At 42.4% G+C, this 14,366-nt stretch overlaps 2 protein-coding genes across 5 annotated transcripts; both read left to right on the top strand.

The window, feature by feature from the left end:
• The first annotated feature begins 4,810 nt into the window (after positions 1-4,810).
• On the top strand, positions 4,811-10,025 carry fip1l1b (FIP1 like 1b (S. cerevisiae)). 3 transcript variants are annotated; one of them, XM_061273633.1, is made up of 16 exons: positions 4,811-5,087; positions 5,422-5,476; positions 5,548-5,623; positions 5,699-5,817; positions 5,907-5,971; positions 6,030-6,140; positions 6,384-6,514; positions 6,635-6,753; positions 6,992-7,045; positions 7,560-7,659; positions 7,743-7,896; positions 7,998-8,079; positions 8,172-8,224; positions 8,314-8,509; positions 8,615-8,761; positions 8,952-10,025. In XM_061273633.1, exons 1-16 carry the CDS (start codon positions 5,006-5,008, stop codon positions 9,091-9,093), a joined length of 1,686 nt encoding a protein of 561 aa, XP_061129617.1. In that variant the 5' UTR covers positions 4,811-5,005; the 3' UTR covers positions 9,094-10,025. The 3 variants fall into 3 exon arrangements, with proteins under 3 accessions (XP_061129617.1, XP_061129618.1, XP_061129615.1); XM_061273631.1 differs by having other exon boundaries at positions 4,812-5,087; positions 8,949-10,025; XM_061273634.1 differs by lacking the exon at positions 6,992-7,045.
• Positions 10,026-10,446: 421 nt separating this feature from the next.
• LOC133150970 (uncharacterized) lies at positions 10,447-14,337 on the top strand. Of its 2 annotated transcripts, XM_061273638.1 has the most exons (11): positions 10,447-10,642; positions 10,705-10,847; positions 10,920-10,981; positions 11,064-11,177; positions 11,571-11,669; positions 11,745-12,891; positions 12,968-13,113; positions 13,183-13,244; positions 13,327-13,440; positions 13,771-13,869; positions 14,121-14,337. In XM_061273638.1, exons 1-6 carry the CDS (start codon positions 10,529-10,531, stop codon positions 11,867-11,869), a joined length of 657 nt encoding a protein of 218 aa, XP_061129622.1. In that variant the 5' UTR covers positions 10,447-10,528; the 3' UTR covers positions 11,870-12,891; positions 12,968-13,113; positions 13,183-13,244; positions 13,327-13,440; positions 13,771-13,869; positions 14,121-14,337. The 2 variants fall into 2 exon arrangements, with proteins under 2 accessions (XP_061129622.1, XP_061129621.1); XM_061273637.1 differs by lacking the exons at positions 10,447-10,642; positions 10,705-10,847; positions 10,920-10,981; positions 11,064-11,177; positions 11,571-11,669 and having other exon boundaries at positions 11,873-12,891.
• The last annotated feature ends 29 nt before the right edge of the window (positions 14,338-14,366 follow it).

Here is a 14,366-nt window from a genome sequence, read left to right as displayed (position 1 = left end):
CAGCCTGTATGCATTATTATAGAAAGAATAAGCAAGAACTGGCCCAATTGTTTTGTGTTGTGCTCATTTATTGCGGTGTGTTGAATGTGCTAAATGTGACTGCCACTTCTCACACTTGAGTGCTGCCTGCTGTGATGCTAAGAGTGCATTCTGTTGGCCGTGGAGGCATTTTCTGCCTTGACAAAAGGAGTCATGTTTGGTTTTGGTGTTTATATCTTATAGTCGTTGTGACCACATCAGACCAAAAGATATTGCCAGTAGTTTGGTAGGCCAAACAAACAGGTTCGTCAGATGACCTTATTTAGTATTTGGATGTTTGTTGACTGACGAGTGTTTGCAAACGTCAGTTTGAATTGGAAATTTGTTTTCTCTGTGACAGTATTTGTTTCCTTGAGGGTAAAACTTGCATATGGTGATTACAATGCGAGACTAACAACGTACCCTCATGAAGATAAGAATACTTACTTTTTATGCTTAGAGAAGAAATACGATAAACAACAACCCATAAAATGTTCCGTCGAAATCAAGTTTTATTTTGGGATTTTTTTGGAGCACATTAGAGTAAACTTGTTTTCCAATGACGTAGTTGTTGGATTCCCTTGCCGATTTAATAGCAGTTGTCCTCATTCGACTGTTTGTTTGCATGTCTGAATTTAGTTTGCCTTTGTATTGGAAACATAACAAACATGGAGATTGATAGCGTTAATGTGCTTTCTGCGAGACGGTAAAAACTAGTGGACATGAGTGGCCAAAGGCATACGGGGCTTGTTGCATCTTAATCATAAAGCAAACATTGGTCTCTCGGGCCAAATGAGGTTTTATCGATACGCCGATCTTATGTCCCGGCGGCGGCATGAAACAGGCGCTTTATGCTGCGATTGCTCCTGAGAAACATGTGAGCGTACAGCGGGACTGTTGTGTTTTTTTTTTTTCTTCTCACACACATGATGAATTCCTCTATGCATCGCCCCGTGGCTGTTTGTGCCTTTTTGAGCTCATGACAGAATTCTAAAAAGCACAAAAACAACAGCACATCATTGCTTTTGTGGTCAATAAGTTGACATATTTTATGTTTGTAGCCACAAAGTCTTCTTAAAAGGGCGTATCTTATTTTGTGTGGAACGACTCAACCCAGTTTAATGAAGTGGCTCGACTAAATTCTCTTTATGTATCCGTTCCATTGCTGTGATAATGCACTTTTTTCCCCCCACACTACTTTTGCCAAATTGGCAGTTTGATATGGGCTGGGCGATAATCAGATTATGGTTGTGTAATCTTACACAAGGGGTCAAAGAGGTCAATTTGTAGATGTCGTTTTTTCTCATGTACTGTATGCATCCATCATTCTGTATTTGTTATTGCCATGGTGACCTTAGATAACCCATCTGACACTCTTGTTGTCATGTGTTAGGATTATCATAAATGCTAATCCAGCATCAATGCTAATGCCGTTCAGTTAATATTTGTGACCCTTGACACACAAACATGTTCAGGGAAGGATTTGTATTTTGACTCAAGGGCCCTGACAAAATAAGACAAATATTTTATCTAGGAGATTTTATTGAAATAAGCGATTGTACAATAATGTTTTGTTGTTAAACCCTTGTTGTCCATCTGGCAGGCACCCACTGTTCTCCCAAACAAAGGGAAGGTGTCAAAGTACGACACACCTGAGCTGAGCATATGTCTCTGTGAGAATGACACTGCATGTTGTTCTACATCAGGAGCGTCCATGTACGTCCATTTCCAGCGAGTTCACATGTCACTCGAGCGGTTTATTTGCTTGCGCCTATTTCATTATTCATAAGTGAGGTGAACGTCTATAGCAGACCTGGGCTGACTCACTCTGAGTTAATGTGTGTGTGTGTGCATTTCTGTGTGTGAGTCACTCAGTGCTTTTAGACAGATGAGGACGTCAGCCTCGTGGAGGACAGCAAAGGTTTTATAGTAGAAAAATAGCCACTTCGATTAGATTACATCATGCAAACATTCCTCTCCAGATGCCCTTCTCTCTCTCTCGCTTTCTCTCTCGCTTTCTTTCACCTTCCTCTCTCCTCTGTCTTTCATTTCTTCTCCCTATATGAGACACACACACGCTAATTCAATCACCTACAAATGGATTTCACACCCTCAGGCAGCCACGTGGAGTCTCCCAGAAAAACACACGCATTAAAAAAAGAAAAAAAAAGACAAATCATACCTCATGGTTTTGTGTTTCACTGACTGGCCAAGCTTTTATTACGATGCAATCCAATGCTCTCCCTCCCATTTGAACTTGATCACTCCATCTTCCCCCGCTTGGATGCAGTAGGATGCTGCTATATTCATTTTCGTTTTGGACCCTGCGGTTGCTAAACGTCACTTTATAGTTGAATTGTGGTGTTTTATGCCCCTGTTATGACCCACTTAATAGACTAGACAAAGAGGAGCACCGGTTAAAAATACCCCCAAAAGCCACACTGTTGGTTTGCGCTCGCCAGTCGAATTATAAATCGAAGTCGCGTGAGGTCATATATTCTTGTTGAAAATCTGTCTGTCTGCCTGCCTGTCTGTCTGTCTGCTCATGTCTTATTAGAGATTTCATATTGAATATCTTAACTGTACATGTTTGTTTATTCTACCCACATTTCCTGGAGGAAACAAGTGGGCACTAATGAGCTCAACAGATGGATCTTTATAGTCCAGAACAAAAGAAAAACTGCCGCGTTCAGACCACATAAATGTGTAATCCAGGGAGATGATGTGAATTGACGACATGCCGCGCGTATCAGAGTGCGCTATTATCACCGTGTATAATTATACCGATAGCCCTGTGATCATCCTCGGTCAGGATAAATACGATTAGCATCGATTTGGCTGAAAACCGCCCTAATCCAGCGTAAAGCGAGCGAGAAGGGTGCAGGCAGGCGGAGACTGAGAAGATGGTGCTTAGTGTATGAGGAGGGGGAAAGAAATGCAAAGATGGGGAAGGAGTATGCATAAGTGTGGAGAAAGGATGGAATTCAAAAGAAGAAGAAAAAGTGGTCTTGTTGTATAATGATAATGTCATTTGGTGTGTTTTAAACCAGAGGTTTGTTTCTCTGAGCTATTATTGTCTAATAAGTCAATTTAATTGTTGCTATTTTTTTTGTTACACAAAATCAGCTCCAAAGAATTGCATTAAAACATTTTTTTTTTTTAAACTTCACTAAGATAAAAATGCCGATGTGATAGTTTGTCTTATGATGACCATAATATTATTAAATCTGATGAGACAAACCAGTCGATTAAAACTGTTCATTACAAAACAATACTTTTACATACTGGGTTTTTTGTATTTATAATGTGGTTGTAGAAAAGATCAAGTGTTGTTATATCAACTATGCCCCTCCCTCTTCACATGGATTTCAAAACCAGTGATTGCGAGTCATTGCGAGTATCCATAGCAACATTACATTACATTTATTCGGACCGCACCCAAATAGACACGGCAATTTTAGATGTAATTTCTCAGATACTGCAAATTTTCCCTATTAAAGTTCATTTCCATCACAAAGTTTAGGTTTTCCCTCACAAAATTTGGTTTTGATTGACTGACTTGTGTTAATGCTTTTCAAAATGGAATTGTGTGAAATAAAACAAGAATGTTATAAAAAGTTTTTTTTTTTTTCATTTCTGAGTGCTATGATTGTAAAAAGCAGAACTATTGAATTTGATACAGTTCTTATTAGATTGTGCAGTTGTACCTAATGTGGTGTCCAGTGAACGCTGCCTTTTCCACTTCAGTATTATATTTCGTTGAGATTCATTTGATTGGGGCGTGTCAAAATCATAATCTTGTTTTCTGTGTATTCCTCCCTTCTAAATGAGCACACTTGTATCAAAAATCTTGCATTTGCTTTATTTGTTTCTGGTTCATTAATGAACATAAAAATAAGAACGATAATAAAAAAGGGAGGGGAAACGTGTGGGGGGGGGGGGGTGATGGATGAGAGAGGAGAGACAAAGAGAATGAAATATTGAGCAATGATCACTTTCCTTGCCCCGCCCTCCCTCCATCGTGCGTGTGCACTGCTCACTGAACAAACATATAGATACACACAGAGTAGCACTTTTCAATTATATCACATATGGCACACTCTAAACCCTGTGACGATGTTGAATTTGTTTGCCATCCCAGATGCACCACATTAAAAGATGTTGGAATGATATCTGTATGCAGAATTATCACCACAGTAAAGAGGTTCTAATAGCTAAAGTGGTGGGGAAAAAACGAGAATCCACGGATTTCCAATGGCAATTAATGACATGCTAAAGTGGACCCTCTTAACTGGTCACAAGCCATAAATGCATTTACAATGCGTGTTACATTACTAGGGCGACTTCTGATGCGCAACACAACCACAACAGTAGACACGTGACACCACTTTATTGTTGACAGGGCTAAAGGTTGCCCAGTAAACTCACTAAAAGACTGACGACTGAACAAAAGTGTCACATATCTGACTTTTCAGTGAGTAAACCTTGTCCTTCAGAAAAAGAGAAAGTCAGGTGAACGAGGAGATTGTGCCACATGAAAAAAAAATATTGAAATTAATTCTACTTTAAATCACCTTAGTTACGTATTTAATCAAAGTCATTTACCATTCAGTTCAGTGAGGAAAGATTATTTGTGATACTGGTATTCTGAGTTACGACCCTGAAAATTGAAATATATAAAGCCAAGGCATGAAGACACTATCGAACACTTCAAATCCAGTTGAATTTGACCTAGTTTTGGCCGCTAGGGGCACTGTGTTATCCGACCTACACTAAGCTACCGAGTCGTTGACCATTACAGAGAGAGCGCCTTCATTCGCTTCCGGTTTTGACGCTAGCTAGCTAATGTTGGAGATGAGTCTATGAGCTCTTAATATTTTCTCACATATTTGCGTCCCTTCTAAAGGGAATAATCATATGCGTGCACCTCCACGGAGAAAAACTGTTCAGCCTCGCGTCAGTAAAGCTGCTTTAAAAGTTTGCAAACATGTCTGTCGCCGAAGAAGCGGACAAAACGGCCACGGCGGAGGCTGGCGCTGGAGACGAAGAGGAAGAATGGCTGTATGGAGGTAAAACGCCTCCTTGCCATCTTACATGAGGGCTCAAATCAGATCGGGGCATCAATTTGAGTGACAACCGAGTTAGAAATACCAAATAGCAAAGTTACTATCACAGAGGTTTTAGCAAACTCTGGAAACCGGGACTTAGCTTAGCTTGGCTAGCCAGACTGCGCATCTGTAGCTTAGCCGCGTGACACTGTGGGGGTTTCAATATAGGGTTCTACCCACAACAATTTGATCAGATTCTCAGTTGTGTATTTTGCTTTCACATTTACAGTAATGTTTAATACAAGACATACGTTCCTTCGAGGGTGACTTAATCACGGTATTATTTTGTTTTTAGATGAAACCGAGACCAAAGAAGAGGACGAAGAAGTTAAACAACCAGCTGATGACAGGTAATGGACACCTGACGTGCACTTCCAATCGGGGAAGACAACCGGATTTAAAACTTTCATTTGATCCACAGTGCTCCTGCTGATGCCCCTACTACCCCTACTGAGGAACCTACCGAACATGCCACAGGAAACGGCGTGGTGTCTGAGGTAGCCCTCTTGATAGGCAACAGCAATTGTAATGAATCAAATACGGTTCTGTTCCTTCAATGAATTTTTTCACAGTCACAGGCCACCGAGGACGCTGTGGGTGAGGATGTGGAGAGTGACAGCGACAGTGACGACGACGACGATGATGTCCGTGTCACCATTGGAGACATTAAAACTGGGGCTCCACAATACGTGTATGCTTCTGAAATAACGTTTCCATTCATAGAAGACTACTGAGATACTTTTGATGCATGTTATTCTTTGTTTGTTTTCTCTCCTACAGACCATATGGTGCTCCACCGGTCAATCTCAATATCAAAACACCTGGCTCCAGATCTTATGGACAAGGTAGTCCTCTATCTCTGGCACATCTTTAGGGCCATGTTCAACCCTTTTTTTCCTCTAGTTCCCTCAAAAATGAAAGGAGTTGATCTCGATGCTCCTGGAAACATTAATGGTGTCCCAGTGCTTGAAGTGGATATGGAGTTGTTCGAGGAGAAGCCCTGGAGGAAACCGGGTATGTTTGTGCATACTTGTCCATCATCGTAATCAGGATGGAATTTTATGGCTTTTGTGGTGTTTTTCGTTAACAGCTATCTACATGCATCAGTCACATTAATAGTAGTGGCAAAGTCTGACATTTCATTCGAAGCAGAACATTTGTGACACACTGTTAGTATTTCTGCCTTGCAGTCAAAGTAGTTGTGAAAACAATTCTTGGCAACAAATTGAAGAATGAAGTTCTCCCTTTGATTTACAGGGGCGGACTTGTCCGACTACTTCAACTACGGCTTTAATGAAGACACATGGAAGGCTTACTGTGAGAAACAAAAGCGATTGCGCATGGGCCTGGAAGTTTCAACTGTTGGCTCGGTGACCAGTAAAATTACTGTGAGCACTCAATGTCGTCTTAGGTTCTTTCAATTCCAAAGTCCTCCTATTTATCTTTTTGATTAAGGGGAACAAAGTTATCCTCTTGTGTCTTTTCTTTTCTTCAAAATTCCTTCCCAGGTCCAACAAGGCAGGACAGGCAACGACAAGGAAATATCCAGCCTTGCTCTTCACACTTCCAAATCTGACTTCCCTTCTCCGACCAGCCTGTACAAGTCCGCCACCAGTCAGGTCCCTAGGTAACTTGAATGCCTTTAATTCTCAAGACGTTTCAGTCACCATGACAACAGACGGGTGGAAGGAAACCCAGCTTTGTTTTCTTGTTGGAAAAGGGACACATAAACAGTGAACATTAGATGTATAAACCTGAAAACGATGTGTTTGCGATAAAAAAAAAGAAAAGTGTCTCGAGACAACGACATCTTCCTTTCTGTGTGTGTTGGTGTCTGTTACTCTCATTTCTCTTACCCTTGGTAGGATCTCCCCCCCTCAATGGACTGGTCCGCCTGTCCCGGATATGTCCTTTTATACGTAAGTGGGCGCGACATTGTCCCAGTCGGCGAATAGTGAAAAGAAAAGGGGGAGCTGGTGTGTTTTCAATGACCAGCAACAAACGGAATGCTTCTTCTCTGTATGTTGGTCCGGTAGTTGGTAAACCGAAGGCTCATTTGGAAGCGTTGAGGCGCAGATGAACACGGGGGTGCCTTCCTCCCTCTTTTCAAAAACGTACATATAAAGGCTAAGGGAAGACTCAATTGCCCTAAGGTATGAGTGTGAGAATGAATGTTATTTCTCCTCTCTTCGTTCCCTGTAATTGACTCGCTACGAGTGCGGGGCATAGACCACCTCTTGCAGCTGGTGGGAAAGACTCTAGCTCAATTGCAACTTTAATGAGGACTGACTATAGAAAATGGGTAGAGACTTTGGAAATGGTATCATGATGTTTGCACACCAGTTCGGTTATGTTAAGAAAAAGTATATGCAGCATATTTAACTGAAGCTGTGAGCTTGATGAGCAATTGTGTGTTTTTGGATCGTTTCCCAGGAAGACAAGCGGTACCATCGATGTGATTGGTGGAGGGACAGCCACCATCAGTAGGGTCGAAGGGCGACGCAGGCACAACCTCGACGGCAATAACATCCAGGTTCTCAACTCACTCACTCCCTGCCACACAAACAGCGAAGTCAGCATTCTTAACTTAAAACAAATCATTTTTTTGTTGCACAGGTGATCTCCGAACACTCTACATCGGAGGCCGATGCTTCCGCCACGAAGATCCCCACCTTCTTTCCCCCTGGCCCGCTGCCTCCAAATATTCCCCCGCCCCCTTTCCTCCCCCCACCACCCGTCAGCTCAGCACCACCACTTATCCCGCCCCCCCGTGAGTTTAAAATCGTATAGCTTTGCCAGTTTATTTTATGCAAACAATTTCTGTGCGGCATGTGAAGGCTAATTGGTTCTTTCTGTTTTTGTTCCTCTCAGGGTTGCCCATCACTGTTCCTCCTCCTGGGTTTCCTCCTCCACCCAGTGGGCCCCCACCTTCAATCATTCCTACTATGGACAGGTAACATGCTGGTATTTTTGCTGTAAAATATGTTTTATATACAAACCACACACACGACCATAGTGGTTACAGCTCTTGCATTTTCTCCGCAGCCATGCTGGAGGTTACGACGGACGCTCTATCCCCCCGTATCCATTCCCGCAAGGTGGCCAACTTGAATCCTCATTTTCTGCAGCATCCATTGGCTGCTGGGCGCTAAACATTGAAACCCTTACGCTGCCGCCTTGTCTTCAGGAGCCTACCCTCCCCCCCTGTCTGGAGGCGTGCCGACGTCCTGGCCCCCATTGATGGAAAACGCCAAACCGTGGGACTACTACTCCCGTCGGGATGACAAGCGAGAGAAGGAGCGAGAGCGACCCCGAGAGAGGACGCATGAGCGAGAGAGAGAGCGAGAACGTGATCACAGCCCCGCGGTGATTGGCTACACAAGGTGAGATGAAAATGGTTTTCTCGTAACTGTTAACGGTGGCTTTTTGTTGGGGTCAACACAATTTTACATTTGCCCACCTGCTTACACGCCTTTCACTTGCCGCAGCGATGAAGAGCGATATCGTTACCGCGAGTACCAGGAGCGCGGTTACGGAGACCGCCATCGTGAGCGGGCGAGCCGCGAGAAGGAGGACCGACACCGAGACAGGCGGCATCGGGAGAAAGACGAGGGACGCCACAAGTCATCTCGCAGGTACGCCATGGTCTCGTTTTCCAGCCTCGGCGTCACGGCGCCACCTTTTTGCCCCGTCCTTTCTCCATTCCCCTCTATTGATTTCCCCCTCTCTATTTTCCTCTCCCAGTCACCTTTTGTACCCTTCAACTGTGCTGCTAACTTTGCACTTACTTGAGTTTCCACCTTGTCTCCCTCTCTCCATTAGCAGCAGCAGCAGGAGGAGGCACGACAGTGAAGAGGCCGACAGCCACCGGAGGCACAAACACAAGAAGAGCAAGCGAAGCAAGGAGGGAAAAGAGGCCAGTGAGGACATGGGTGCAGACCAAGAGAACCAGGAAGCCATGGAGTGAGCTCCGCTGCCCCCTTCTGTCTTTCTGTCCGACCCACTAAAGACAAGAGTGTAAAATGGAGGCCACGGTGACATGTACCCTGTCACTTCTCCACACCAATTTCCATTCACTACTTTTATCTGCTGTTTTCCCATCCTGCAATGTCGCCGTTGCGGTCACAGCAGAGGAGGTAGTGAAGGCGCAGCCATTTTGCATCTCTCCACCACTGGATGACCTCATTGCCTCAGCCTCCTTTTGTCCTCCCAACAAGGTCCTTGTTTCCTTTCTCTTTTGTTTGTCATGATGATTCATATTGTGTATTAAGAGTCATTAGTTCCAGAGTTTGTCAACTTCAATTAAAGAACACGTTTTTGATAACTTGGCTCAATGGATTAAATATCCTTAATTTGCATTTAGTGGTGCCTATGGTTCTCACTTGGAGGTTAGAATCTCGTTTTTTTTGTATATGAGTATAATTTTGTAAATTAGTAGGTTGCAAAATGGCTATTTTGTTCTTGTAACTCTGTGCAGGCAGTAAAAATCAATGCCAGTAAAACAACGAGACAGCAGAACTTACCTGAGCGTTAATGAAACGAATGTAAGTGGGGGGGAAAAAAACACTTTACTCTGTTTACAATTAATGTTAACAGACAGAAAATGTAAGCCCAGCTTTAAGTAGTAGTGATAACCTGAATTGTTGGAATTAGACATTTTTTATATTTCATTCATAATCAATGTAATGACAATATTTTGTTGCATAATTCAAAACCTAATGACATTTTTATAAATGTCTAGTTATTGTTGAATAAGTACCATAATGTGGTGCTTCACTGTTTTGTGGGAAAACCGGGCAGCGGACAGTCACATTTTTTTTTAATGTCTGTGAGACCCAGTGAACACCATCCATTAACAAAAACAAATTTGTTGTCAATAAAAACTGTTATCGCAAACAATCGAATCTCACTGCAGTACCCATTGGACACGTATTCACTTTGCTCTGATCTTTTTTTTTTTTTTTAAAGAATTGTCCCGAACCCTGCTGTGCTCGAACAAAGAATAGCAGATGAAAGAATCCCACAAGGGCCCTTTGTCTTAAAAGTTGAATTAGTGACTTAATTAATCCCTCAGTCTTCACTTCATCATCACAAGTGACCACCAAGTGTTACAAAAAGAGTTTAGAGCAGTGATGCAAAGCGCATGCACATATCAAACTACTCCGTAACTTATCCTCGCAGGTACTTTTAAGGGTTTTAGACCAAATGCCAATAATCTCCTCAACAAAGCTGCTCTGTAAAACGCCGATTAGATCGAGATTCCTTCCATTCCTCATAAGGGTCAAAGTTCACCCCCCTCTCTCCCCTCTAACACAAAAACCCTTCTGCCTGGTTCGCTTTGCTTCACTAACGTCCACAGCTGGAAAGGTAAAAAGGTTCTCAAAGAGCCGTCAGAAGGGAAGATGAAGAGCTGCGAGGTCGTCGTTCTTTTGCTCGCTCTTCTCTGCGTGGGCCGCGCTGCTCCGTTGACGAGCTGTGACACTTTGCTGAAGCCGATAAGCATCAGCAATGAACAAGTAAGTGTAAACCTGCATGCATGATTTTTTTTGGAGGAATCAGTGCTGTGGGCTTGACGCAGATGTTGGGACGCTGGCTGTACATCGGGGGGAGCTCCGACCTCCCGGGTAGTCGATCTCTGGGACATCTGCTCAACAGCATCTGGTTGGACATCCGCGCCACCTCCCTCAGCAACGTGCTCACCATTTTCCAGACGCAGAGAATGTAAACAAAGTAGTTGTGACACAATTGCAATTACAAACCTATTGTTAACTGGGACTCTCTCTCTCTCTCTAGCTATGGTGAATGTTCCGGGATGATCTACAACGTGACCATGCAAAACAGCACATTATTGATTGGTGAGCGGACACAAATTAAGATATTTTTTGGTTTAATGATCCACTACAAGGATTAGTTTTTCTCGTGTGTTGTTTTTGACAGAGCATCCGTTTTACCTCAAGGAAGTATACCTGCAGACAGACTGTGCAGACTGCCTGGTGGTCTATGAAGAAGTCAAAACCAGCCAAGACTCCTTTAAGAGTCTTCTGCTGTTCAGTAAGACATGCAAGGAAATTTGTCCATTCAGCTAAGCTTTTTTCTATGACTGACGTCGGGGGAGAAACGAGACACTTGGTTGACTGATGCTTGGTTGATGCCTTCATTATTGCTTAGTTGACTTTTTACTTGACTTTGTTTTTGTCAGTTGTTGATTGGATAAAATTTATGCTGATGGCTGTTTGGTTGCTTGCCTGATTTCTGTTTTGGCCAATTATTGCAAGGTTTGAAGTTGATTGGTTGAACTTTGCTTGGGTGTTTCTTGGTTGAGTGTGACTTGGTTGGTGGTTGAAAGTTGGTTGCCCAATTTATGTTTGAATTGATGGTTGGTTTGTTGATCGAAGCACTCAGTCGGTGTTTGTTTGGTTGATAGTCTGCTTGCTTTATCTCCAGGCAGGCAACGGAGCGTCTCACTTGCCGACGTGGAGATGCTCAAGATGCAAGCAAAGTGTCTCCAGATGCCCTCCCCACTCATGATGGACCCGAGCTATGGTGAGAAGTCTCGGATCACGTAGTCATTTAGTCACGTCATTTCAAACACTATATTATTATGTCTTACGTCCACAGAAATCTGCCCAGACAACATTGCAACCTCGGATGGACTTGCTGCCTTCAACTCGTTGTTAGAGGCCAAGATGGGACAGCGGGTTGCGAAGCTTCTCGACCAACTTTTTGACTTCTTTATCAACTGATTGTTGGAAAATACTTTGATAGTATTGTGCTGTTCACGCATCTGCTAGTGTACACGCTCAAATCAAACAAGTAGTGTGTTGCTCTGATTTACTAATAAAGTTCACTCGTAAAATAATACTTTGAAAGGGAGATGGTGAGAGTAATGCTTTAAACACAAAAGAAAAATCTGTAGTAGTTGTCAGTTAGTTGGTTGCTATGATTTGCTGTTAAGGTTAATAATAATAATACATATTTATTTATATACCGCACATAAAACACAACCTAATACTTCTGTGCTCTCTGTTTTGGGCACAATAGTCAAATATTTGCATCTAATATATACATTTGACATTTAATGTCATTGTAAGAGGTTTCACAATTGAATCATAATTATTCAACATAATTTTGATTGACATCAGCAAAATTAATATAATTACCTATTGACAAGACTCTGAGTGGGCTGGATTATATATTATTTATTAGCGCTATACTTTGTTTACCGGGCCACGTTCCAATATGATATTTTCACCTTGTACAAGAACAAAAAACAGTCATCCTGAGTCAAAGGTTAGGCTCCTGCAGAAGGTAAAAATGAACTGAACTTTTCACTCAGGTATGTTTAACGAGGGTAACTTGGAAATGGTATTGGAACGCGGCCCCCAATGAATACAATGATAAAAAACCAAACGTGGACGTCAACAATCTCAGTTTCCTACACAATCATCAATCCCATTTCCTGAAAAGTTAAGAAGTGAACATTTTGGGCTAAACTTTCGCCTCCATCTCAAAACACATTACAAAACGTGTGTAAACAAGTGGCTGAACTCTGATACGTTGGTAAACACTAAAATTGCGAGAGCTTTAAACAGTTGCATTCTGGACCAAGCAGCCACAATATTTTCACGCAAATCAACACGCTGATCCAGCCATGATGTTGTTCTTAATCCTCGCTTTCACGTTTCTATCGGCAGGCTTCTCGGCCCCTCTGACCTCTGACTGTGACACGTTGACCCAGCAGGTGGAAATCCAAAGTCGCGACCCGGTAAGATACTTCCCCGGTTGAGTCAATGAATATGATCAATTGCGTGCGAGTATTGTTTCTGCTTTGTGTGTTGCAGCTCTTGGGCGTGTGGACGTTTGCGGGAGAAAGTACTGACATGCCAGGCTCCAAAGTCCTGACGAAGATGTTTGTGGAAAACGTGTGGGGGAAAGTCTTCGCGGCCAATGAGAGCGACTCCATCTTTGTGTTTCAAGTCCAGAAAATGTACAGTAATTACAGATTGTGTTTGGTTCACATATTGGATATTATATGACCTGTCGTGTTTTTGAGAAGGTTGGGCCGATGCTACAGTGTCACTTCAAAGTTGACCTTGGTCAACAACACTCTGCACATGGGTAAACATTCACATTGATCATTTTTTGGACTTTGTGCTAACAAAAAGTGCAAATGGATGTTTCTTTTGTGTGTTTGCATTAGAGCATCCCCTCTCTGCTAGTGAGGTTCTCTTGAGGACCAGCTGCTCTGACTGCATTCTTCTTCTGTCTAACACTACCTTGGGAGAACGCACATACCGTATTATGCAGCTTTTGAGTAAGAATTACAACTACATCTCTTGATGGACTGTTGGACCTCCCTTGGGCCGAACCACGCGGCCAAAACCGACAAGTGTCTGACAATATGTGGGGTAGTTTTCAATAGTCGACCAGAGGTGACGGCCAACCTGTGCTCTAAGGGCAATTCCAACAATTTAAATGACTTTGATGGTTGCTACATGTCTCCTTTAGTACACGGCAAAAACACATTCTACAAATATGGCTGACATGCATGGTAATCTTTTAAGATAGCAAACAACAGATTAATTGTCCTGTTTTAAAGCTGTCAAAAGTCCACTTGAAGGAATATGAGTTTTGTGTTCTCCAGCCAGAAGACCAAAATTGACGAGTGCTGAGATTGATGAGTTCAAGAGGCAGGCGGCATGTCTGAATTTACCCCCACCCGCCATCCTGGATGCAGACAAAGGTGAGGACATTTGACTTTTTCAATAATATGATGTGGTGGCTTTTCAAACTCAAACTTACCTCACACTTCAATGATATAATTTTAAAAAAATCGCTCTTTTCATTTGCTGTATTTCTATCTTAAGGCCTAGTGACTACTATATCTGTGAGGCTGGCAAGCTTAGCCTGCTCGAAAAACAAACTTTTACCTTTTAATTTGTTCGGAATTACTGAAGAGTTATAGCTCATTTACTTTGTCTTTTAATTTGCTAGGTTTTTGTCCAGATTCATCAGCTTCAAAAGACACAGAGACCACTGATTTAACCTCCGTCCTCAGTCAAACTGACCCAGAATATATGAGACTATTGGACAAGCTGCTCAGCAGTCAAAGTGGAATAAAGATGATTGTGGATTCGATTAGAAATTAAAAATAAAATAAAAAACAATACAAAGAGACCATGTTGATCCGATAAAACAATTTCAATCAAAATGTTTTTTTTTTTAAATTATTGTATTTGT

This window comes from Syngnathus typhle, linkage group LG3, assembly GCF_033458585.1.
Source record: "Syngnathus typhle isolate RoL2023-S1 ecotype Sweden linkage group LG3, RoL_Styp_1.0, whole genome shotgun sequence".
Taxonomy (NCBI): Eukaryota; Metazoa; Chordata; class Actinopteri; order Syngnathiformes; family Syngnathidae; genus Syngnathus; species Syngnathus typhle.
The sequence above is the reverse complement of the archived record's forward strand: the minus strand, read 5'-3'. Positions and strand labels throughout refer to the sequence as shown.

What these genes read in the sequence shown, in the direction of transcription:
- fip1l1b (XM_061273631.1), top strand. Translation starts at nt 5,006, where the DNA reads ATGTCTGTCGCCGAAGAAGCGGACAAAACGGCCACGGCGGAGGCTGGC. An exon ending in GAAACGGCGTGGTGTCTGAG is followed by an intron (nt 5,624 to 5,698) that starts GTAGCCCTCTTG and finishes ATTTTTTCACAG; the next exon opens with TCACAGGCCACCGAGGACGC. An exon ending in ACCACTTATCCCGCCCCCCC is followed by an intron (nt 7,897 to 7,997) that starts GTGAGTTTAAAA and finishes TGTTCCTCTCAG; the next exon opens with GGTTGCCCATCACTGTTCCT.
- LOC133150970 (XM_061273637.1), top strand. Translation starts at nt 12,778, where the DNA reads ATGATGTTGTTCTTAATCCTCGCTTTCACGTTTCTATCGGCAGGCTTC. An exon ending in AAATCCAAAGTCGCGACCCG is followed by an intron (nt 12,892 to 12,967) that starts GTAAGATACTTC and finishes TGTGTGTTGCAG; the next exon opens with CTCTTGGGCGTGTGGACGTT. An exon ending in CCGTATTATGCAGCTTTTGA is followed by an intron (nt 13,441 to 13,770) that starts GTAAGAATTACA and finishes TGTGTTCTCCAG; the next exon opens with CCAGAAGACCAAAATTGACG.